General features: G+C 38.9%; 1 protein-coding gene, 1 long non-coding RNA gene and 1 other non-coding gene across 3 annotated transcripts; 2 read left to right on the forward strand and 1 right to left on the reverse strand.

Annotated features, from left to right (window-relative positions):
• Positions 1–1,788: 1,788 nt before the first annotated feature.
• On the reverse strand, positions 1,789–3,312 carry LOC119798187. Its single transcript, XR_005282689.1, has 3 exons — positions 3,217–3,312; positions 3,040–3,137; positions 1,789–1,869 (listed from the first exon to the last, which is right to left on the reverse strand). It is a non-coding gene; the product is annotated as an uncharacterized LOC119798187 (long non-coding RNA).
• Positions 2,621–2,726, forward strand: LOC119798204. Its single transcript, XR_005282693.1, has one exon. It is a non-coding gene; the product is annotated as a U6 spliceosomal RNA (small nuclear RNA).
• A 10,409-nt stretch (positions 3,313–13,721) lies between the features above and the next one.
• On the forward strand, positions 13,722–25,252 carry LOC119798185 (patatin-like phospholipase domain-containing protein 2). The gene is made up of 9 exons (XM_038307534.1): positions 13,722–14,012; positions 15,176–15,408; positions 15,786–15,851; positions 21,643–21,852; positions 22,047–22,107; positions 22,221–22,418; positions 22,568–22,712; positions 24,561–24,645; positions 24,730–25,252. The coding sequence occupies exons 1-8, from the start codon at positions 13,826–13,828 to the stop codon at positions 24,634–24,636; spliced, it is 1,176 nt and encodes a 391-aa protein (XP_038163462.1). The 5' UTR covers positions 13,722–13,825; the 3' UTR covers positions 24,637–24,645; positions 24,730–25,252.
• The last annotated feature ends 1,630 nt before the right edge of the window (positions 25,253–26,882 follow it).

A 26,882-nucleotide genomic window follows, 5' to 3' on the forward strand; every position in this document is an offset into this window, starting at 1 on the left:
TACAGGGAGGCAACGATGGGAAATAATGTGCAAAACCATTTTCTAAAGGCTTTTAGTGGTCTTGGTTATACAAAAAAGCCTATGTATAACCTGTGTGCTGTTTAAACTGATTTTTGTTGGCTGCAAATGGCAAAAAAGTAAAAAAAAAAAAAAAAAAGATGTTTCCTTTTCTGTTGATGGGGTTGATCCGCCTTTACTGTAGTGGAGATATTGTGAACATACATGATATTAAGTAAAAAAAACTAAGACATGTAATCCTTAAATTCTTTGAACAGTCAGTTTCAAATTAATACGTAGACGCCTCATCCAGTGCTTTGGCCCGTACATCTGTGTCCTCCATATTGGAGGAGTCAAAGCTACGCTGTAAACTAATAGAAATAGGATTTTAAGCACACTTTAAGAGCAAATTTTAGGATAACGCTCTAGCTTTAGTGGTGGGTCCAGCAACCCCCATAACCACTCTGATTTAAAACATTAATAAATTGCCACATGTTGTCTGACAACAGTGTCAAACTTCACTTGCGCCCCTTCTCCTGTTTGTACGGTAAATCCCTGCAAAGCGTCCGGGACTGCAGTGAACTGCTGACAGAAAAGATGACCCTGCACATTTAGACGATGTTTGCCTCAACCTGCTGCTGTGAAGCAGGATTCCCCTCCATGAATGTAATCAAAAATAAATCTGGATCCAGGCTCAAAATGAGCTCCTTGATATGTGCTTTAGAATGGCTTAGTCTCCATTCAAACCCAGGTTTAAAGCCTTGCAGGGCAGCATAAAGCCCACGGCCAACATTAAGACGGAAAAAAGAAAATAACAAATGCTCAGTTCAGGTATTTATAAAACATGGGAATCAGGAAATTGTCTACAAAACCAAACTGAAAACAAAAAAGCACTTTAGATTTAAAATGTAAAAATGTTTTTTTTTTTTTTTTAAGTTGATTCAATTCAGTTTATTTCTATAGTGCCAATTCACAACATATGTAATCTCAAGGCACTTTACAGTTCACCAGATCATTCAGTCAAATTTTATGCATCCGTATAACATGGATGCATAAACACCTCCTTTTACTTCAGTATTAAATTCAGTTTAAAGTGACAGATTGTATTTAAAAAATGACTCTGGACCTTTACTGGTTGTTGATTTTCTTTATTCAGACCCCACTGATTTCTAATTGGTTATCCCTGTACTGGGTCATCAAATCAATTCAGTTTAGTCTGTCAAATAAGCTGCCTGTAGTGCCTTTAAATGTCCAGCAGGTGTTAGTATTCTGCAACACAGTACCAACGCAGTATCAGTAGTTTGGCTCTAATGTGTCCAAACACTTCAAGATGCCTGATTAACCATCACTACCTAGGAATAGTTGAAACACACACTAAAGTTAACGAGGAAAAGGTATCAAATATATTAAATATATTTATATATTAAAGGTTCTTTGTTTAATACAGTAACTTTATTGATCCCACACACCAGTAATTCACATTTCATGAGCTCTAAAGTAATGCAAAAAATTATTTGTATGGTAAACAATTTACCAAACAGTAAGGTTTGTTTCAGTATATGTCATTTAATTCTAGTTAGCAAAATAAATATTGTCAATATTTTCACAGCTCAGATTCCCTTTTCAGATATTTCATCTTTAATGTCCGTCTATTCCTGTCTCGCAGGAAGACGTTTTTGATTAAATTAACTGCAGTTTCATTACATTCATTGGAACTTTTAAGAATATATGTTACAAAAACAAAAAGGGTTTACTATAAATAGGATCATTAAATCTGCACCCACATTCAAGGCAGAGGTAGGAAAAAATATATTTACTGTAAGTGTGGTCTTCTCCAGCCTCACAGCCTTGGTCTGCAGATATTTATTTAACCTGTACAAAAAACAAAAACGACACAATTTCAATTTATGATGCATGTTTTTTGTTTGAGTATAGGTCTAAGAAGTCAGAGTAACAGAAAGGTATTTGGTGTTTATACATGTGGATGCAGTAACCGTAAGCCGCCACTGGAGGACACTAGAGGATCATAAACAAGGAGAGCTGTCCGTAAAAATTCAAAAAATATCCACTGGACTGCGAGTCCAGAGGATATTTTTTGAATTTTTACGGAATGACTATGACCTGGATGACTGAGAATCTTCATCAGCAAGGAGAGCTGTTGATCGAGCTCCGTGTGTCCTGCTGTTGCAGGCATCTCCTCTCAGCGTAAATTATCATTAAATGGAAACAAACACGGCTGGGAAATGGGTAGATAAATCTAGATCATATAAACTGGCGAATCTTCTATTCAGATTTAACTAAACAGCGAGTATCAGGGAGTAATTTTAATTTTAAATGCCAGCCAATCATGTTAGGCCTGCTTTAAGTTCCCATCATGCATCTGCGTAAACAAAAGGCTGAATGAACAGGAACTCTTCCAGGATCAAAAGTAATTTGGGTCAAAGTTAGTAATATAGAATTGATCAATCAGATAATTACATCTCCAGGTTTGACAACACGTTTTTATTTCACCAGAAACCTTCTATAATAAAAACGAAATAAATAACAATAAAACATTACACCGACTTGGTGGGGGATGCACTAAGGTGGGGGTATAAATCCTTCTCCAAGCCTCCGTTAGAGTGTCCTAGTTTACTAGGACATATACTAAAATTGGAACGATACAGAGAAGATTAGCATGGCCCCTGCGCAAGGATGACACGCAAATTCGTGAAGCGTTCCTCATTTTTTATCTTTTATAAATAATTAAAACAATAATAAATAGTTTCAGTTTTTCCACTTGTTCCCAGTTCGCGGGCTGTGTTCTAAACATGGGGAAGCGTCCTTCGAAGGAAGCAGCAGGTTTTGTTCACTGTAAGGTTGAGAGCCAGCCACTTGGTGGCGCTGTTGTTCCCATTTTCCAGCGCAAACAAGACTACGATAAATGTCGGACTTTCAAAGCCGAGTTAAGGTGCCTTTTTGTGGTATACCAAAAGCAGACGTGAAAGTTGCACACTAACACCTACTAAGTTCCATTAGAAAGCTGAGAAAATTCTACCTTACCTGAGCTGCGGAGATAAGCTAGGCCTTGACCTTTCAACATGGCAGAGCGCGACGTGACTCCGCAAGCTAGCGCTGCATCCATCCTTAGCCTAAACACGCTGTAACATATTGATAAAAAATAATATCAGCTTTTAACCTTGTGTCGTTTTTGAAATTACCATTATTGTTTGATTTTACCAGATGCTCGCTAGCCGTTACTCCACGCAGTGGATGCATCCTCCTCTCTGGGCGCGAGGCCAGACACTGAACACCTGCTGGTCAATTTGCTATGAAGCTTCGGCAACGCTTCGGCTGCTAAATTATATGGCAAGCCGATTTGATATTTATTAGCTGACCGCATATACAATCCAGATGTCTCGAATGAATTTCCTCCCAGTCAAAATAAACATTTTAGATATCTAAAATAAAAAAAATGTCATCTAAAATAAACATTCCAAATGTAATTTTTACTAGTAAAAATGACGTCACTTTTCCATTTCATGTGTATAGGGCTTGGTCGTCATGACGTAAGCAGTTTAGGTTGCCGCCATATTGACGGCCTCTTTTACCGCGGCTCAGACTACTGCCTATGACTACCGCATACTGTACTCCTTCTCAGCCTGATTAATTTGACCTTAACTTGATTTCAACCATGGTAAACCGTTGCTGTATTGTGGGCTGTAACAGCTCAACACATGATCGCCATGGGAAAAACATAGAAAATGGGTTAACTTTCCACCGCTTTCCTGCCTGGAGGCGTAACCATGGAGACCAAGCGTCAGAGAAAAAGAGTCGTCGGCTAGCTTGGATCGCGGCTGTAAGACGAGCGAACATAACTTTCCACAGTATTCCAATGTCAATGAGAGTGTGTTCCCTGCATTTTCATTCTGGTAAGGTAAAGATGCACGGTTTTATTTTATAGCCTACTTTGTTTCTTTCCTTCAAAGTTGGGATCTTTTACGGGAAAATAATAAAAACGGCAGCGGGAAAAGGCTCAAATACGTGAGAAACCCGGAGGGTTGGCAGTTAACGTTACTAACTACACCTTTGAAACACATAGCAGCTAGTTAAAAGTACATTACATGCGTGAGTGGTTGTTAGGATTAGCAGTTAGCGGTTGCTAAACTAGCAGGTTCCAGAGCCCGTCTGATCACAGCTTACCTTCGTACGGATTACTGTGTTCCCACTGTTTGCTGGCTTTATGATCTGCAGCTCCTGAAACCATCCATTCATGAACTGCATATGAGACTCCAAGGACTTGTAGCTTCGGAACTGTTTTGAAGTATAGGCGCTCACTCATCGGTGCTCCACTCATTGTTTGGAACTTTATATGGATCCAAATTATTAATAATGCTGATTTTGTCAACATACCGGTCCGAGGCTTCTCTATTTAATGTGTCCTGGTAAATTCCAGATCTTTTTCGGGATTTTGACATCTTTTTTCTCTCTACTTCTACGTCTCTTCTTTGAACAACAACGTTGTATCAGAGCTATGTTTACGTTTGCGTAGCCGTCAATATGACCGCGACGTCCCACAATGCAACGTGGATCCCGAGCCCTATAGGGCTTTTACCTACAGAAGAAAATAAACATTCTTCCTATGTAAAGATTTATTCTGATGAGGATGAACTCTAATTTTGGATCTCCATAATATAGTTACAGCTAGTTATAATGACAATTTCAGATATCAAAACTGAATATAACATTACAGATATCCAAAAATATATTTCTGCTAGTAGAAATATAATTACAGATATCAACTACTTATTTTATGACTAGTTAAATTAGAATTCCAGATATCTCAATTTAAATAATGTCTATCTAATCATGTAAAAGAATAATGAGGCTCCGTTTTAACATAAAATATGCAGGCTGACTAGTCACATTTCTATTACAGATGGCACTATATTACAATTACAATATTTCTAGTCAGAACTGTATTACAGATATCACTAATTATATTTCTACCAGTACTAAAGCATGCTACCTAGTCACAATTACAATTAAATTTCTTACTGGTACAAATTACATCACTTTTCACCATTCATGTGTATTGGGCCGTTACTTTCAGATATTCAGTGCAAATATTCAGTTATTTTCGGAAATGATATTACTTCTATCTAAAATAAACATTCTGGATGGCTAAAAAGGAATTTCAGATCTCCTTAATTCATTTGTTACTGGTCATAATTTGTATTTCAGATATCAAGAATCAGTGAAACAGCATATCATACGTAGTTTAAGGCTTTTGAAGCTAGTCAAGCAAATATATGTTAAAACGGCCACTTAAAATGAGTAAAGATTTATAGATAGAAATGTAGCTCTTACTAGTACCCATTCGATTCCAGATTACTTAAAATGTAATTAATGCGGGTAGAAATGTAATTAGTGATATCTAAAACACAATTCTGACATGGAACATTGTAATTGTGACTAGGTAGAATGCTTTATAACTATGATATTTATATCTATTATATCTATAATAGAAATATGACTAGTCAGCCTGCTTATTTTCTGTTGAAACGGCGCCCCATTATTTTTTTTACTGTTAGTCAAAATATGTTTATATGTTTAACTATCTAAAACTTAATTTTGGATTTTGATAACTGAAATTCTAACTTAACTAGTAATATATCAATAGTTATTATCTGTAATTATATTTGTACTTGTAATTTCTGATGTCAGCAATTGGATTTCTGGATATCTGTAATGTTATATTAGTTTTCTATATCTGAAATAATAATTTTGACTAGCAGTAACTCTACTACTGAGATGTGAAATTAGATTTCATCCTCATCAGAATTCCGTTTTAGATAGGAAGAATATTTATTTTAGATATCTGGAATTAAAAGCCCAATACACATGAATGGGAAGCATGACGCCATTTGTACTACAGTAGTAGTAATTACATTTCAGATTTCTGAAATGTTTAATTTAGATTAATTAAGATCTCAAATTGAGAGATCTTCATTTTTACCAAGAAGAAATGCATTTGAGACATCTGACATATACATTCAGTCAAACTAATGAATGTCAAAAGGGCCACTATGTTTCTGAAAGTTTATTCTTACTTACGGAAGCTGAGAGCGTTCGTACTCGACTTATTTTTTTCCCTTCGTCTTCTCGAGATGATAACATAACTATTTAATTATTACGATTAAACCATTCATTGTTTTCTCCAGATAACAAGATAATAATGTCGTTATCATGAGAAAACAGTTATTGATTTCCTGAGATAATGAGATAATTAACCATATGAGCAATGAATGAAGCTGGCCAACAGCCCTGGATTCCCTGTCCATCCGTGCCTGGATGTATGCAAATATTCAGGTTTTTAGTTTACTTTTTTTCACTCATTGTCAGGTGGTGGTGGATAATTTGATTGCATAGAATACAGTAGAAGCACTGAATCGGAATCAGACTTTTTAAAATGAAAATCTTTAACCTGGGCTCATTTTGGGGGTTAATGCATCTTATACCTGTTACAGGCGAAACACCGGGGCTGTTCAGAAAACACCTGGCACTGGGGCACCAGAGGCATTAGTCTAATTGCTTATGAATCAGAAGTGGAAGCAAATTATTAAACCAACAACATTGTCTCATCGCCTAAAATTTAAACACAGGATTATTTACAGAATGACACACAGGCTGCCATGACTTGACCACATGACTTGTGGTATTGAAGGATGTAATCAGTTTTAACAGACACCAATCATCTCGCTATGACAACAACTGGCTTTCATTATCTTTAGATATTGAGAAAATTAACTTGTTTTCTCAGAACACCACAACATACACGTGGGCATTGTCAGTTCCACTATAGCGCTGGTGAATTTCAATGGTGAAGTCCTTTGGAAATCTTTGTAATTTGTAAATAATTGTTGTTGATTGCAGATGTGTCTAGTAGTTCCCATTGATTTTGCTTGTAAAGCGGGGGGAATGGCGCTAGGCTTACCGCACCGTGACGTCACTGCCGGAAGATGGCAGGAGGGAGGGGTTACTATATTTGGGCAAAAATGGCCGCTTCCAGACTCAGTGATCGCAACGAAAATATTTCTTTTTTTTTTTTTGCTAATTAATGAGAAATTCATTAAATCACAGCAAATTTATTAGTTTTAGTTAGTGACCGGACTTTTCCTTTAAATTAGAGTCTCTCTCCCTGAGTGCATTGGTTTATGGGCATGTTTTGTTGCTTTTCAATTTTCCTTAACCAGTTTTAGCCCATTTATTTCATGAGGAATTTCTCTTTTTAAAATGTTTGACTCACATTTTACTCCAACATTATTTAATCTCTGGGACACAGCCTTGGATGCAGAAAACACGCTGCTCAAAAAGATAGAGGTTGGATGTGCTTACAGCAAAATCACATAAAAATCAACAATGGAAATCAAAGTTGGAGGCCTGGATTTTGAGTCACACACTAGACCGAAGTGGAAAAACAGACTACAGGCTGATCTAACTTTAATATAATGTCCCTAAAACAGGTCAAAATGAGGCTCATTATTGTGAGTGGCCTCCACAGGCCTGTATGACCTCTCTATAAAGGCTTTGCTCCTTCAGTGTGTGTACACCCTCTTTCTCTGCTCCCTGCTTGCTTGCACTTTCCAGTCCTTTTATCTCCTTTTTGTCTCTTAACCAAAACTACAGAAAGTTGGATTTAGTTATTTGATTTATTTTCTTTGATTTATTTTTTATTTATATTTTTTTCCCTGTGTGGACTATTTTAGTTTTCAGCTATTCCACACAAGATTCCTCTCTACAACAGCCCAGAGGAGGCAGTTATCATGAAAAACCTTCTTATGGAAAGACTTCAACACCAAGTGGATATGGAGAAGAACCATCCGATTCAAAGGATGCCTACCTTCAGCATGGAGGACTTTGTCAAGCTTCTACAGAAAATAGCTGTCAAATAGCTGAAAATCCACCAATTTGAAGTGAACTATGATGTAAACGCTGCGTATGGAAGTGAAACAACGCTGCCTGTAATTCCGAAGGCAGACCACCAGCCCAGCAACTCAGCAAACAAACAGTTCCCAGAGGAAAATGAGAATCCCTGGACCACTCTGGGTGCTAGACCAAAGGATCAACGAACCCCCCACCTAGACAAAGAAACCTGGCCGAGACCACAGAGAGGTGACCCGCGAAAAGTGAAACAAAAACGGGATGTTCTCACAACAAATGAACTCCACTCCACCAGGGCCTGCAATGAACTTGCTAATTTCTTTACTGAGAAAATCCTAAAGATCAGAGGATCAGTTTATACATCCATATCAAGTTCAGTACCAAAGTTGTCTCCAACTGGAATTGATCTTGACCAAATGTCCCGATTCAGCCAAATAAACTACAAAAGCTTAGAGGAAATCATTCAGCAGCTAAGTTCCTCTTCCTGCTGCCTTGATGTTCTACCCACAGCTTTCTTTAAGAAAGTTTTGCCTGTCATAGCGTCTGATTTGACTCAGATACTAAACACGTCCCTTCTGTCAGGTGTTTTCCCACAGTCCCTAAAAACAGCAAATATCAAACCACTGCTGAAAAAGAACAATTTAGACAAACTACTACTCCAGAACTACAGGCCCATATCAAACCTCCCCTTTATCAGTAAAATTATTGAAAAAGCAGTGTTTCAACAATTAAACACATTCTTAAGTATGACCAGCCGCTTTGACGTGTTCCAGTCAGGTTTCCATGCTCACCACAGTACAGAGGCCGCCCTCATCAAGGTGTTTAATGACATCCGTTTAAATACAGACTGCGGAAGAACCCCAGTGCTGGTACTATTGGACCTCAGTGTAGCATTCGATACTGTAGATCACTCCATCCTGTTAGAGCGCCTGGAAAACTGGGTCGGCCTCTCTGGTACAGCTCTCAACTGGTTTAAATCCTACTTAAAGGACAGGGACTTTTTTGTGTCAGTAGGCAACTTTACATCAGAGATGACAAAAATCACATGTGGGGTTCCCCAAGGGTCCATCCTGAGTCCCCTCCTATTCAATATCTACATGCTCCCTCTTGCTCAGTTAATAAAAAACAACAACATCAGCTACTATAACTATGCAGACAACACACAGCTTTACATCACCATGTCACCAGGTGACTGTGAACCAATTCAAGCACTGAGGAAATGCTTAGAAGAAATCAATGCCTGGATGTGCCATAATTTTCTACAACCGAATAAAAACAAAACTGAAGTAATAATCTTTGGACCAATAGAGGAGAGATCTAAAGTTAGCACACAGCTTCAGTCGCTTCAGCTAGTAACCACTGATCAGGCCCGAAATCTAGGTGTAGTGCTGGATTCAGACTTGAACCTCCAAAAGCATTTAAAGACAATTACAAGGTCGTCTTTCTATCACCTGAAGAACATTTCCAGGATTAAAGGACTAATGTCTCAGCATGATCTGGAAAAACTAATCCATGCGTTTATTTTTAGTCGAGTTGATTACTGCAACGGTGTTTTCAAAGGTCTGCCTAAAAAGTGGATCAGACAGCTGCAGCTGATCCAGAACGCTGCTGCCCGTGTCCTCACTAAGACTAAGAAAGTAGAGCACATCACCCCGGTTCTAAAGTCCTTACACTGGCTCCCTGTATCTCAGACAATAGACGTCAAAATACTTCTGTTAGTCTATAAATCTCTGAATGGCTTAGCACCTAAATACATCACAGACTTGCTATCAGTGTATCAACCCTCCAGACCACTCAGGTCTTCTGGCTCGAGCCTGCTCTGCATACCAAGAACCAGAACTAAACATGGAGAAGCAGCATTTAGTTCCTATGCTCCACTTATCTGGAACAAACTTCCAGAAAACTGTAAAAGTGTGGAAAGCCTGAGTTCCTTTAAATCAAGACTAAAAACACATTTGTTTAGGATTGCCTTCCACTGTTCTAGTTAAACAGTTCAACTGAAACATCATTAGTTCAACTTTTTTGTTTTCTTTAGTCCAACTGTTTTTAATGTTCTTTTTTGTTTCTGCATTTTTTTTATTTTATTCTATTTATTTATTGTTTTTCCTACTTGCTTTGATTCTGTTTTATTTTCCTATATTTTAATCATGTAAAGCCCTTTGCATTGTCTTTGTACTGAATTGTGCTATACAAATAAATTTGCCTTGCCTTGCCTTGCCTTTCCTTTCCTGATCAGGTGGCAAATGGTTTCTTGATAGATCTCCGACAGACCTGGACTAAAGCATCCAACAACTCCTGTTGTTGGATGCTTGAGACGTGACGTCCCAGATGTGGTCAATCAAAATATAATCGGATTCTGGTCTGGGGAACAGGCAGCTGGTCCATAGCTTCAATGCCTTCATTTCACAGGATCTTGGTACCTAATGGCAGTCATTCTAGCTCTGGTGAGCACATGGAGGGCTGTGCGGCCCTACAAAGAAATGCCACCCCACATCATTACTGACCCACTGCCAACCCAGTCATGCTGAAGGATGTTGCAGGCAGCACATTGTTCTCCACTGTGTCTCCAGACTCTCTGTTCAGTGTGAAGCTGCTTTCGTCTGTGAAAAACACTATGGAAAATGTGCCAATCTTGATGTTAAAACATAAAACTTCTACCTGTGTCTGTCAACAACTCTGGTCAAATCCTGTCTCCAGCCTTTGCTCCTGAGTATAGCTGCCATTATTCACTCCTCTCTTACCTCTGAATTGTTCATTTTCTCTTAAAACCGCAGTAATCACTCCTATACAAAAAAAAACCTGGGTCAGATCTTAAAAACTACAATAACCTTTTTCCTATCCTAAAGTATCCGGAAGTATCCTAAAATACTTCACTCCAATCTAACCTATAATAACCTTTATTATACTTCCAGCCTGGTTTCTGCCTCTGGCCACAGTTCTGAAACTGCTGTCCTAAAAATCACACATGACCTGATGGCAGCCACCTCAGGTCTCATCCCTATTCTAATCCTTCTGAATCTGAGTGCAGCTTTGGACAAATATTCTCTCCATCTTTCTCAATAGATCATCTTCAATCTGCAGAGGTGTCAAGTAACAAAGTACAAATACTTCATTACTGCACTTAAGTACACTTTTTAGGTATCTATACTTTATTCCATTACTTTTTTACTTCCTACTTCTGACTTCCACTCATTACATTTTCACACAAATATCTGTACTTTCTATTCCTTACATCTTTAAAACAAACGTCACTCGTTACTCTTGGCTTCGGTTTTGTTGGGATCCGGAGGCTTGTCAACCTTTTTCCACCAGAGGGAGAAAAGGTCCTGAGGGCGCGAGCTGACTTCTGCACACCTGCTTCCCATCTGCTCATTTGGAGGCTTTTTAAGGAGGAGGAGGCTGACACTTCTCTGCCAGAGTGTTTTGCCAGTAACGGTACCGGCAAACTTTGAGCCAGCTGAAAATCTGATCTGTTTCCTGACTTTTTTGAAACCCCTCTGATTCTGTGTTTTTTTCTGCCTCTCAGATCCTGACATATCTGGTGATCAGTCAACTCCAAGACAAACTCTTGCTGCCTGGAGCCTACCTGTCTGCCCTCCGCCTCAGCCTCCGCCTCTGCCCTCCGCCCTCATCCTGCCGTTCAGCCTCTGGACCCTCAAGGTTCCCCCCCTACCAGTCAGAATACCCCCATAGCAGGTGTAAGACCAGACCGCCGTCAAGCAGCAAGTTTCCTGGATCCACTCTAACTTCTTCTTCTTCAGTCCTCCTCTAATTGTTTCCCTCTAGTGACCACAACCTGACGAACCAAGACACCATTTACATTTTCAGAAAACATTGTCAATAAACCTTTTAACTATTTTTCCTGCCTCTTGAGTGTTTCTGCATGTGGGTTAGAAGACTAGACCCTAACATGACAGGTTTAATGTTTATAAATATTTATTTCCCGTCATGTGTGATTGGATGAGTCATATAATGCAAACACTCATTGGTGAGCAGTGTTGGGCACGTTACTTTGAAAAAGTAATTAGTTATAGTTACTAGTTACTTCTCCCAAAAAGTAACTGAGTTACTAACTGAGTTACTCCACAATAAAAGTAACTAGTTACTAGTAAAAGTAACTATTGCGTTACTTTTGCGTTTCCCGCCCCGGTAACCCTCACCACCCAGCCCCCACCTTCTCGCCTGTGTTTCCAAAGCCAGCTGAATAGAGCGGACGACAAAGACAAGAACCTGCAGACAGTTTAGCATTTATTGCAACTCAACGTAAATGACATCAGGGGGAACGCGATGTGAAGTTTTATAACAGGACATTCAGATCCGGTGAGTATATGAAATTAATAACTGGGGATGTCTAATTCTGAAATCCTGTGTGTTTGGGTTGTTATAGATACTGCAACATCTATCTATCCATCTATCTATCTATACTCTGTGTGTGACATAAAATATGGATCTCCATCCCTGCCACAAAGGCCATCAAATAATGTTTAAAATAAAAAATACAGTAGGTTGAGAAGGCAGAGTATCCATCCTTCCATCCATCCATCCATCCATCCATCCGTCCGTCCGTCCGTCCGTCCGTCCGTCCGTCCGTCCATCCATCCATCCATCCATCCATCCAGATTTCTCCCTTTCTCCATATAGGCTATCATTTCTGGCTGTTGTCAGGTTCATTTGATCGTTCACGCTCTCCATAGTTCTCCTGTGGCGCGAGCACAGAGCGACTGTTGCGCGCATTTAGCGAGCATGCGCGTTTCCTGTCGCTTGCGCGGTGACTCTTGCCGCCTGCGCTGTGTGGAGATGCAGAGGAAACCGGTATGTGATGGGGAAACGCAGCTCTACGTAACACCGGTATTTCCATGTGGAAAACGCTGTTTTGCTGCTGGAGTCATCCTCACTCTCCATCTCTCTGTGTGTGCTGTACATTAACACCCACCAGCAGAAACACCCACCTATTCAACTGACAGACGGAATCTCATCCTCCCCTCTCTCATGACAAGGCGCGCACCTCTGGATGACCTAAAAAAATAATCCTTAATATCTCTTAAACAAAAGTAGCACAAACAATATTTTTTTCTGCACAAATCTGCACTAACGTTGCACTTACCATTCAGTCTATTTGCAGAGTTTTTTGACGTGGGTGGGGTGTCAGCTTCACGCAGCTGCGCACGAGTCCTATCATGAAAAAAGGTTCATTGTGCGACCTGAGTAACGCGCAGTAACGGGGTGCCTGCAATGGTAACTGCGTTATAGTTACAGTCAAGGTAATTAGTTAGATTACTCGTTACTAAAACAAGGTAACGGCGTTAGTAACGCCGTTAGTTTCAACGCCGTTAGTCCCATCACTGTTGGTGAGCTAAAGGAAATCATTAGAAGCAAGCAGGTGTTCTTCTCCTCCATACACAGTGACATCCACCATGTGAAGGAAGGCCTTCTACTCTGTCTAATCTGGCTAACAGAATAACGATGCACATGATGTATAAAGAATAAACCTAACAATAATCATATCACTTATCTTCCAAACTGTTTTGCAACGAACATGAATTCAAATATTTAAAAAAAATACAGCAGCTATCTTAAGCTTAGCTTATTTTGTGGCACCAAAAGCTCAAAGAAAAAACACAAATACACACACACACACAAACACACACCCACAAACTGTGTCAAACAGTGCACGGTCACATGACATTCGGCTGTTTTGATCACTGCTGAGTTAGGTGATTGGTTTGTACTTTTTCTGTTCTGACATCTAGTCCCAGTAAGCCCCGCCCATTCACCCTCTAAATGTATGAAGATAAGGGATGTTCATTCAGTCCAGAGAGGAATCCAGATGCAAACAGCTGGGCTGTGGGGCTCAATCAAAAGAGAAGAATGATTTTAGTTCCTCTGAATGGAAGATTGAGTGAGAATGTTTGACCAATATGAGGAGTGGAACATCTCCTTTGCTGGATGTGGATTTAGGAGTATCTACTATGTTGGAGCTTTAAGCTGTATCCTTGAGCGGGCCCCTCAGCTGGTGCACCGAGCCTCTAAATTTGGGGGGGCTTCCTCTGGTTGTCTTGTGGCAGCAGCTCTAGCTGTGGGGATTCCTGTTGGTGAGTCGATTATTGTAAATCCTGTTGTCCATCCTGCTGCATGTTGAACAAAACAGGGGAAAAAAGCGCTGAATGTTGGATAAACTGTAAATCATATCACAGTCCTATATTTACATTTGATCACCATGTTACATTTTATCACTTTAAGGAAGACAATTTCTGGCCTCTTTAAAAAATGAAAATGTCTTGAGAGCTGTACTGAACGTAAATTTGTTTAGTATACACCCTGTGTGTACAAAATGACAATAAAATTTGTCTAAGTCTAGAGTCAGACTAAATTTATGAAGGTAATAGTCACATATTCATTAGGATTTCCCTTTTTCCAAATACACAGTATTACATGTTAAAACTGTGCATGATGCAGTCATACAGATTGTTTCTTTCCATGTAAATAAATCTTTGAGATTCTGTTTTTCTAGGGTTAGGATAATTATCATTGACAATGTGTGAGTTTATTACACCTTGGTATTGGCTGACTGTTGCGCGTCAGAACTGATGTTTTCCACAATAGTCTATCTGATTAAGGCTGAAGCCATGGATGTTTAATCATCTGCTAACATGTATGATGTAAAATATGTTGATGTCCAGACTGGAGATGTATAAAATGCCTTTTTAACTGTTATTCGGGGCCACTTCCTGAGAGGTGAGCCCAGAGGTGAGGAGCTGCCTTCTGTAACTCTAAGCAATTTCTCTGATCTGAGTAAGATTACAACTTCTATCAGAATCTGTTGTCATGTCTCCTGGTTATTTAATACATATAAGTAATAAAGTGTTATTTTAAGAGTTTGTCCTGAGTGATCTATTTTTGGGGAAAAGAACCAGAGAGGTAGAGCTTCAAGGTGTAGACACAGAGAGCATATCTTTAACACTAGTTAGGAAAGTGTTATCTTACACCAAGTGTTGTTATTGATATTGTACTCTGCAAGTTCACCGACAGCCTCTCCACCCATGCAATGTGAGGGCAAATTCCATAGTTTACGTCATATTCAAAGATAACAGGAGTGAACGAGAGCAAAACATTAAAAGAGGAACATAAAGTTGTTTCTTTAACAAATACAAACAAAACACATTTTTCCCAATGATGACAATTAAGTTTAAAGTGAAAGCAGTTGTTTTACATCCATGAGAATCTTAAATACGTTTGTTTATGTTTCCCTCTTTAGATCAGCTCTGTTTCAGTATTTTGAACCTCGCAAGGGAGGCTAGAAAACACACACTGGGAGTTTTTCACCCAACCTTCCGGATGCTGGAGATGGTGCGACGCTCTCTGCTCGAAATGCTTCCGGAGGACGCCCATCTCCGAGCCACAGGCAAGCTCTGTGTGTCGCTCACCAGACTGGCGGATGGAGGAAATGTGTTGGTGTCAAAGTTTGACACCAGAGAGGAGCTCATTCAGGTAGAACTGACCGACAATTCAATCACATGTGGTCAAACTGGGCCTTAGTGCATTAGGAGTTTTCGCTGCTACACATTAACTGACATAAAAAATAAAAAAAACACACCAAGTATTACAATAATAGATGTTAATATAATATTGAACATCTAGAGTTTAAATCACTGTGGTATAAAGTTTGTAGAATTGGATGTTATAGATCCAGTAATCCAAAACAGTTCCTGAGAGAAGGTAGGGAGACCCAAATGACAGTTCCCTTTGTTGTCAGTTCCTCTCACTATCTGCTGCAGGGCTGTCTTCTACTCTGTGCTGCAGCTGGTGGACAAAACGTGGATGCAGAACATCAACATACCCTCAACCACTGTTTGTCTCCTGTACAGGTTCTAATCTGCAGCTGCTTCTTTCCTGTTTACTGCGGTTTTATACCACCATCATATCATGGAGTGGTGAGTATGATCCCTGTCCATCGTTTGCACATCTTTGACATAAATAACTCAGCATTCTTAATGATACCAGTCAAGCATGCAGACATTTCAAGGTGTTTCACAAGACAGAAACAAAGAGGAAATTACAAAAAGAGAAAACCGGTTATAACCCAACTGGGAAAATTTATTTGCAAATCAACCAGTACAAGTATTGATACTAATGGTCAAATCTTACTCAACTACACGTAAAAGTTGCTCAGTCAAAAATCTACTCAAGTTAAAGTATTACTTAATGCAAGCCTCATTTATAGAACATAATATTAAAATTCAATGTTCAAACGTAGGTCATATTTTTGGATTTTGTTTGTTTATAAGGAAGATTCGATTTAGACGCACTTTTCCGATTGTTTGGGCTTCCGTAGCGTTGCTGGGAAGTTCTCTTGTTTTGACAAAAATATGAAAATAAAGGAGCAATGCCAGAGCTATACGGCAGTTTTACCAAAGATGTTGCAGACAAGCTGTCATAACGCGTGAAAACAGTCTCCTCTCCTTTATTTCATAGAGTGAAGATATAAGAAGGAAAAATGGAAAATGTTGATCCTACACTTAAGCATTCTAAATACATGCGTTTCAAAAATGATTAAGAATTCACAACATAAAATTGAATTTTCTAATATCAGTGCATTTGTTTTAATTTTCAGAGTAATTTTAAAGAACCTGTAACTTTCAGAAACCACCTGATGTATTGATGCGTAGAACTACCTGCTATAGATGCTACACCACCTGGAAAGAACTTCAGCATAGAAATGCCACAAAAACTAAGGACATTTATTTTGATTAGTATGTTCTATTTAAAAAACACACCAAAAGGAAAACTAGAGTCTTAATTCTCCTCGAACTTTCACTATGGAATAGAGGTTTGAGGTTGTATCTATTACCAAAAAGAGACTACGACTCGTCGAGAACAACTTGGCCAAATAGCAACAACTATTAATAAAATCTGTAAACTGCAAATAATATCTGCCCTGAGTTTTTCACATTTGTGGAACATCATTAAATCATCTAAAACATTGGGGGGCTTTAAAGGCTGCTATCTTGCATGTTTTTGTGATTCTCCCTACTCTAATGACCACCTCCCAATCAGGAATTGTAAAGTTGGGAGAAAATCAAACATGTTTAAAAGAAGACATTTCCAAATGTAATCTAAACAAAAACACAATGATCAAGGAAATACCTTCAATCTAATAAAAGTAATAAGAAATAAAAAATGACAAAATGAGAGTCCGACATTGTTTTTCAACCAGGATTCAACAGAATGATTTTGAAAGAATAAACTCATCAAACAGGCCTGGACAAAAATGATCATCTGCTTTACTTAATATCTTGTGTTCAAGCTCTTGTGGCAACCAATCGATCCTGTTCCTGTCAGTCAGACCTCTGCTCCTCTCAGCAGGTATTCTGGTTCTCTCTTCATCAGCAAACTGCTCCAGGTGCCTCAGCTTTGAAGGCCACCTTTACCAGGTGGTCTGTTTCAGCTGAGTGGGGCCTGGAGAAATGTTTCATGGGGGGGCAGATGGGGCCACTAAAAATCTTGGGGCGGCCAATGAAACTAAAAGCCATCATTTTAGGGTTTGAATCTAGTATTGTGGTAAACCTGCCTGTAGAAATCATAAAGTCTTCCGTAAACACCTACTCCTATCTTGGGTTATTGTGTGATTTTTAATGTTACGTCGCTGGCTGATGATAAACTGATGCTACTACAATTTACACTGGCCAGTGGGGTGGCCAGGACATTGCACAGGGTTGCTGTGGCCTCCCCTGGCCACCCCCTGGTGGCACCACTGTTTCAGCTTCTCCCAAAAATGCTCAGTAGGATTTAGGTCACGGGCTCCTAAGGGCCACTTCAGAACAGTCCAATGTTTTCCTCTCAGCAGTTCTTGCCTGTTTTTAGCTTTGTGTTTTGGCTCATTATCCTCTTGAAGAACTATGAGACAAATCTCTCTGACAGTGGGCAGAACATTTCTCTCTAGAATCCCCTGATAGTCTGGATGAAGCAAAAAGTATGAAGCAAAGAAGCCCCAGAGCATAAGAGAGCTTCCTCCATGCTTCACAGTAGGGACATTGTTCTTTTCTTGATATGTTTCATTTTTTGTTAACATTGAGCTGATGTGTCTTGGTTTTTGTCTTATCTGTCCAAAGGACATTCTCCCAGAAACTTTATAGCTTGTCACCATGTAGTTTAGTAAATTCCAGTCTGACTTTTTTATTATTTGTTTCCATCAATGGTGTCCCACCTTGGTTTTCTCCAAATAAGTCCACTTGGGCTTGAAGTTCACCTTTAATCTCTTCAGGAGTTTCTCAGGGCTCTTTGGTTCCTAGTATCAGTCTCTTTAATTGATCATCAGTTTTTCCTCCTGCAGCCACGTTCAGGGAGGTGGACTACAGTACCATGGATCTTAAATTTTCACAAAGCTGTTTTACAGACTTACTGAAACATTTTTGAATGATTGACAAACACTTTTACAAGTTCTACAACACACTTTTTCACATCACAAAAGCCTTTTTTTGGACAAAACCCTTACAATCTTACCGAAATACCTTTATGTACATGTTTGACAAAATACTTTTAGAAGTTTGACTAAACACTATCATGGTTTTGTTAATGAGGTCTGATCCACACGCAAAGAGAAAACTCCCAGGAGAAAAAGACATGAGATATATGAGTTTGTTGAAGAGGAGGGAATAGGGTAATGGGGGGAAGGGATTTATTTATTACATATGGTCGCTAGTAATTCTGTAAGAATACTTTGCAAGTGTGACCGGAGGCCAGTGGACTTTTAACAGTAAGCTGAAACATAATTAAACCAATCATGCCAAGTGTGACCCTGCCCTAATTTTAATTCAATTCAGTTTATTTATATAGCGCCAGTTAAACAACACATGTCACCTTAAGGCACTTTACAGAGACAATTCAGAGAAACGGGACTACACTGAAAAACAGGCCAAGCTCCAACATCTATAAACAAAGGTGTTGATGGCAGCAGCACAGCTGATATTTCTCTCCAGGATGGAGTCACAGCCAAACATGGAGCATAACGTCAGAGATTGAACTAATAAATAGAGATAGAATGATGAAAAGTGGTCCCTATGTCCTCCAGCAGTCTAAGCCTATAGCAGCATAACTATAGAGATAGCTCAGGATAACCTGAGCCACTCTAACTTTAAGATTTATCAAAATATAAAATTTAAACAGACAGCAAACTCCTGGTTGAGAGGTAGTTGAAGTAGTCTGCATGATGCTTTTGATATCTTATTAATATGTTAACTACCCTTTCTGGACTGCCTGGTGAGCATGGAAGGAGATGGAAGCCTAAACATTGAAGTGTATAGGAAACCTACTCACACAGACCAGTATCTTCTTTTTGACTCACACCACCCACTGGAACACAAACTCTCAGTCATCAGAACCTTACAACACCGGGCAGAACATGTCCCTACTAAAACAGATGGTAAGCAAAAAGAACAGAAACACATCAAAGATGCTCTCCGAAACTGTGGATATCCAAACTGGGCAAGGAAATCCAAAAGACATGCAACAGAAGACAGCGATGGGAAAATTAAACGCAAAAACATCACAATCCCTTATGTTGCTGGAGTGTCTGAAAAACTCAAGAGGATTTTCTCCAAACACAAGATCCCAGTACATTTCAAGCCAAACCAAACCCTTAAACAGAGGCTAGTGCATCCGAAAGATAAAACCCCCAGACCGAATATGAGCGGAGTGGTATATGCTGTTCAGTGCAGCGAACATTGGCGAAACAAAACAACCTCTCCACAGACGCATGGCCCAACACAGAAGAGCGGCCGCCTCTGGACAAGACTCCGCAGTACACCTACACCTTGTGAACAAAGGACATTCTTTTGAGGACCAGAATGTCCATTTTCTGGATAAAGAAAATAGGTGGTTTGAGAGGGGCCTGAAGGAAGCCTTCTATGTTAAGAGAGAAAAACCAACTTTAAACAGAGGTGGTGGACTCAGATTCCAGCTTCCAAAAACATACAATTCAATCATAGACATGATCCCTTCCAGATACCACCAAACCCCCCACCCCATCACAGAGGAACGAGGGACCTACCCGCTCCAGCCGGTGAACAATACCTCCTTAACGACCGACCCTTAACAATCATAGACAGGTTTCAGGTACTACAGGAGACAATCCCCCCTTAATGGCAATCCCCCCTTTAACGACCGACCCCTAGAAATCATAGACAGGTTCAGATATTACAGGTTAACGATGGAACTAAACGACCCATTCATCGGTTACCATTGCATGTTTCCAAGCAATACAAGGCCTTGTCCATATAAGACTCAAACTCACTGCGGATCCAGACATTTGATTTGAGAAAGCTTCCTGGAGAGGTGGCGAAACGTCTTCAAATCTTGAAAACCAAGTCCAGTGGATATTTTTTGAAATTTTTTTTGAATTTTTACGGAATGACTATGACCTGGATGACTGAGAACCTTCATCAGCATATTAATATGTTGTGCGATATAGAAATGATATCTTTGTGGTCTGGTTCTACAGCTGGGGTAAAGCAGACGAGGCGCATTTGATTGAGAATCACACGTCTTTATCTGTATTAGTCTGCCAAAGTTCCATAATTAGACATGACCAAATAGGGCTTCACTCTATTTCCTGCAATAAATAGTTGAGCCGTAAAATGTTTTCATTGCTTAAGGCAATACATTAGTTTTAAAATTTTTTAACCCCAACTAAAATAAAACAATAACCCTCTGTATAATGAAACTATTACCTCAATATAAAACTATTGAACTCAATACTTGTGGAAAAAAAAGCAATCAATAGTTGACACACACCTCTGACAGCCAGAGAACAATTGGATGCAGTAGAGTAAAAAAGCCAAGGATATGAACTGTGTAGCCTTTGTGTGGCGCACGGGGAGCAATGTGAAGTTAAGGGTCTTGCTCAGAGACCCAGAGTGGAAGCTGTGGGCAGAGGTATAGCCAGAACATTTTTATAAGGGTGACCAGACAATAACCAGTGTACACTGAGGGGGGGCAGAAAGTGGATCGGCGCCATTGACCTCATGGTCGATCTACACTGTTCCAACAGGAAAAAAAATGAGCAAAACATCCAGGTTTTCTAAATAAAGACAAACTGTCCTTTCCTTAAGCCTTTCCCATCAAACAGATGCATATATTTAAACATCCGTGCTTTCTAGATAAAAGGTATAGTGGAAAAAATTGTTTCAGGTTTGAGTTCTGGGCGAACATCTTTTCAATTGTCATTACTTACCTACTTTTTTCAATAATCATTCTTCATAAAAATTGATATTTACAAGTAATATCTACATAAATTGATTATTTATTAAGTTTGTATTAAAATAGTTATCTAGGATTTCACTGAAGACTCCTAGATGACTTGTAGAGACACATAATTTTCTCTTTATCTAAATAACAAAATCTAGTTCTGTAAAAAGCATGAATTCTGTATTTATCATCTTTAATGTTACTTTATTGATGTGCATAATTAACAAGTAATTGTTAATATATGAAGATTTTTAATATTCTGAGTATTCCACTATTACTGCTGCCACCATCTGTAATACAGGGGGAAAAATGGTAGGAGTGGCCAAAAGCGCATTGCTCTAACCTACTAGGCCAACACTCCCCATTAAATGAAGGGTACCAACATTTTTCTACAAGAGCGTATATTAGGAAACCAAAGGATAATTTGAAAGAAGCTTTTGTTACTCGTCATTTACATGAATGCTTGTTCCTCATTCTCAGCACTATGTGGATGGAGCCCTGAGCAACAACATGCCTATGTTTGAGCACAGGAACACCATCACCATGGCCCCCTTCTCAGGAGAGAGCGACATCTGCCCCAGGGAGGGTACATTCAACTTTTTCGAGGCCAGCTACAGCAATGTTAGCATTCAGGTTAACACCGGCAACGTCTATCGTGTATGCACATCGTTCCTTCCTCCTTCGCTGGAGGTGAGTGGAAATATGATTTGGAGGACAATTTGTTTCTATATTAATCTGTCAGAAGAGCAGAAATAAAGGTTTCAGTCAAACAAGTGGAAGGTGATCATGATTTGACATCCGCCTTAATGAAAATGTTGCTTTATTAAATGAATCTTATTCTGAAAATGTAAAGTTTAGCTTTACTTTGTGTTTGTGTTGACCAGACACTTGCAGAGATCTGCCACAATGGCTACATGGATGCCCTTCGTTTCCTGAAAGAAAGAGGTGAGCGTTTCCACTTCCATCCTCATTGCTACCAAGTCTTCAGATTTAGTTTTTGTTGCCCTCTGCAGTATCAGGAGTTAAGCATATCATAAACCAATGATCTATGAACTTAGATCTGCTCAGTGAGAAGTACAGCATTGTGAGCGTAGCAAGTTGGATAGACAGTACCAAACCTCCTTGTTGGGAGCCTGGGGAAGAGCAGGCTGCAGGAGAGGAGAAGCTGAGGAGGAAGCTGCAATGTGATGGAAGAAAACCTCAGATATGGCTCAACCACAAAGTCAACAACAACCTTCCTTCCAATATTAAAAAAGGTAAGGAAACAATCAAGTATGCTTTAAAATTTAACATCTTTTTTAACTGAAACTACTACTCTGAAGAGCATGAGCTCACGGACTGATGACATATAATGACACTGCACTTCAAATATTTTATGATGACTGACTGTTATTGCATGTGTTAGTGCTGTGTGAAGCGTGCCGGTATAACCACCACAATGGCAGCCAGTGGACTCACAGCTTTACTGACTTCCTCCCCATAAGAGTCATCTGTTACACGCTGACTCTGCTCCTCCTGCCCATCCAGCTCAGCCTCTTGCTTGCCAAAAGGTAAAGTGGATTTCAAGTCAAGTCAAGTCAGCTTTTATTGTCATTTTCTTCATATGTACAAGACATACAAGGGAAATGAAATTACGTTTACTCTCTACAATATACAAATATACAAGAAATATACAAGACTGACATTTAAAAACTGACATAAAGGGCCGGATCTATCAAAGGTTTGCGTGTATAAAAACGTGAGCTATTTCACTGCGCACGCTAAAAAATGTACAAACTGATCTATCAACAGCGTGCTAAAAGGATTTGGTCTTTAAAACGTGCTAAATGGCGCCTCTTATCCATTTAGTACTTTTTCTGCAATGAATATGCAATATGGGGCGTTTACACGCAAAAGTGCGTCTTGTTGGAGGATAACATGTAAATATATTAATTTAGCACTCGCAAAGTGATTTATCAAACCTGAAAGCAATTTTGCTAACGGTATCTGACTCTATATTTAACACGTTTCAAAAGAAGGTGCAAATGGTCTGTATGCGTAATTGCGCACACATGGCAGCGGTTATTGTCGCAAGAAGGAGACATCGAAATGAAGCAAGGAGACGCAGAGAACAAATTTTTTTCACTCCGTGTGAATATTTTTGCAATGAACGCTGAAACGATCATCAAAACATATCGTTTATCCAGCATTGCCATTTTGGAGCTGTTGGGGGAACTCCGAATGGATTTGGAGCCAGCCACAAGGAGGACACAAAACTCCTTGCAACATTGCACTTTTTTGCATCTGGGTCATTCCAGCGTACGGTTGCAGCGAGAGCTGGGATCTTCCAATCTAGTTTTTCAGAAGTGCTGTCCGACGTTCTAAATGCCATGTCGCCCTGACGCCCTACCGGAGAACCCCGACCTCCCCCCTGCGCCTGTGGAGCAACATGCCAATGCTGCGCGGATGCGTACGCGCAGTAATCTCATCCACAGTCACTTCTTGTGAGCCATTTGGTATGTGCATTTTTCTACAGGCCAATACAAAACACCTGTTTTTTGTTTTTTTACTGCAGTGAAGTAGAAATTCAGCCACATACCACCTTAGGGAATAAAGGTTGCCAAAGTTTTTTTTTTATATATATATAGGATATATGTATATATATATATATATTTTTTTTTTTGGAGGGGGTGGGGGTGTCACTGTAAGATTAAAATTTCTTAATGCACTAGCTTGTACAAACTACTTTGCCGCAAACAACAAAATGCGCAAAACCATCATTTAAATAGGGCGTCTCCAACAGTTTTGCACCTGCCACCAGTTACGCAATCACTCTTGTTAAATCACCCGCAAACCATGGTTCAGCCCCTCGCGCAAAATTCCAGTTTGTGAGCGCAAATTACTGCACGCAAAATTAGATCTTGATAAATCCGGCCCAAAGTGCGGGACATGACAGGTAACAGTTTTTAAAAAGACAGGGATAGGAAAACAGATCAAATCAGAACACTATTAGTTTTTGTTTTGCATGTGGCATGTAGATTCGTATCAAAGATTTGCCAGGAAGAGCTGAAACTGGCCAACAATCCTGACTGGGTTACAGTAGTCCTGTCTGGAGGAATGATCCAGAACACTTTTTATGTGAGAGCTTATGGAAAGTAAAAAAAAACAACAACTTTTGACTCAAGCCATAAAGCTTGAAGCCTTTATGTAAACTCTTCAATATAACGATGTACAAAACACTCTAAAATATTCTAGATGATTCTGGAATTCAGACAATAGAAAAGAAATGTACTTTCTGGCTGGTATTTCAGCCAGACAGTAACGATTCATTCTGATTTAACATAAAACGTGACAAAGAGCGGGAGTAGATTTCAAATTTAATTTGTTTCTTTTATTTATTTTCATGTTGTGGTTGTCAGGCTTTGGGACGACCTGCAAACCATTTATGGAAATAGCATTAGTATTCGGACAGATGTGGAGCATCGGGAGCGATAACCTTAAAAGGTTTGTCTCGAAAATAGAAGGTTTGAAGTTATTGCAAAAAATGACTTAACTAAATGCTTATCTGTCTTTTTCTTGAATAAACAGTGGAAACACGTATCCTGACTCGGACCTTGCTGACCTCAAAGATTGATACGGACTGGAAATCAACTCACAATTAAAGGAATAATTCTGGAAGGCTATAAGCATTAGTAGTAGATAACTCTCCTGGTGTCTTCATGAGATATTCAGCTAATAAGAACTAAAAACTTGAAAAAGTCATCTGTAAAGAGCCAACATCAGAGATGACATCCACAGAGTCTTATGCTTTTACACAAAAGCTGAGTATTATTACGGGAAATAGAGGAAGTATGTGGTGATGTTTGAGATTTAAAAAAACAAAACATATAAATTATTTCCAAGGTATCTTTATGTGGTATAAAAAGTGCCGGTTTAAGCAAAAACTGTTGAGCAGTTACTGTTCTCGTTACAGCTTTCAGACAGGTAGATTGTTGGTGGTTAACCATTTCCACTTCCTCCAAAAATATTCATCCAATTTTTGCACTGCAAAAAATAGAAAACTAAATAAGTCATTTTTTTCTTAAAATAAGTGAATTTTTCTTGAATTGAGGCGGTGAGAAACTTTCAAAGGAAGACAATTTACATTTAAAATCGGAAAAAACAATTTATAGTACCTAATTATCTTATTATAATCTCATCATCTTATTTATATACTCAAATTAAAGGTAAATGCACTTAATTTAAGAAATGTTTACATTTTTCTAGATCGTTTTTGCAGTGTAAAAAAGCCCCGAATGCAAACAGGATGATGGTTTAAAAGTCATTCAAATTGCATTTACATAAATCACAGCAATGTCCTTCGGAATGATGTTGGGTTTGGTTTTGGCCCATATTAAAAAAAGCCATTAGCACATACATCCATCCATCAGATGTCGACCGGCGAGAGGCGGGGTCCACCCTGGACAGGTCTCCAGTCCATCACAGGGCAACACAGAGACAAACAGGACAAACAACACTTCACACACACCTAAGGAGAATTTAGAGAAGACAATCAACCTAACAGTCATGTTCTTGGACTGTGGGAAGAGGCCGGGGTACCCGGAGATAACCCACGCATGCACAGGGAGAACATGCAAACCCAGAACCTTCTTGCAGTAAGACATCAGTGCTACCCACTGCTCACATAGTCATCTTCATTTATACACTGGAAAAACAAACTAGAAATAAGTAAAAATGTCTTAAATTGCGTATATTTACCCTTAATTTCAGTAGGTAAATGAGATAATTTGCCTATAGAAAGAGTATTTTTACTCTTAAGATAAGATATTTAAATAAAACACACTTGAAATAAGACAATGCAATTGTGGTTTCTTAATTTAAATGTGAATCGACTTGCACTGCAAAAAATGTAAATCTAGTCAAGTGCATATGATCTAATTATCGTATTTTAAGAGTAAAATTACTCATTTCATTGGCAAACTATATCATTTACCTACTCAAATTCAGAGTAAATGCGCTTAATTTAAGAAAATTTGACTTATTTCTAGATCGTTTTTGCAGTGTGTTGCATTGGCAAAATGTTTCTTTTACCTCCTCGATCTAAGAATAAATGCACTTATTTTAAGAAAAAATTACTTAACTAGATTTAGATTTTTTTCCAGTGTATTAAACAAAGGCAACATTACTGTATTAACTGCTTATGAGCCCTTTAACAGGACCTCATTTTTCCATACACTGTGAACACCATGTGTTGCTCCACAAGTTTCCGGCTGAAAAACAGAAACACCTTAAAAGGATTTTGCAGTGGATATACAGCTTTGTATAATTATGTAATATTAATATTACCTAAAGTGTTGTCACCCGATACAAAGCATCTGAATTAATTCTTCCCAATAAGAGCATGTTAAAGCATCAGTGGACCAACACTGCCTTGAAGACTGATTATCAATCATGTAATGATAAACCAGTTTTATACATTTTACTCAGAAGCTGCATAAATCTAAACTGTCTTAATGTTAATTCAATGGTTCAGTACTGTAAAATGTATAAGTATTAAAAAGACGAGGATATATTTAAATGAACAGTGCATGTTTAAATATATGTTAACATGATGTAGTTTAGTTAAAAGTTCAAATACATTGCTGCTGTCTACCTCACATTAAGGTCAAACATATTAAGCTCAGTGTTGTTTATATACCTGCAACCTTTGCTTTACATCATTGGTTTTGCTTTATATTGTC

The sequence above is a fragment of the Cyprinodon tularosa genome, unplaced genomic scaffold (genome assembly GCF_016077235.1).
Source record: "Cyprinodon tularosa strain WSP-4 unplaced genomic scaffold, ASM1607723v1 ctg613, whole genome shotgun sequence".
Classification (NCBI taxonomy): Eukaryota; Metazoa; Chordata; class Actinopteri; order Cyprinodontiformes; family Cyprinodontidae; genus Cyprinodon; species Cyprinodon tularosa.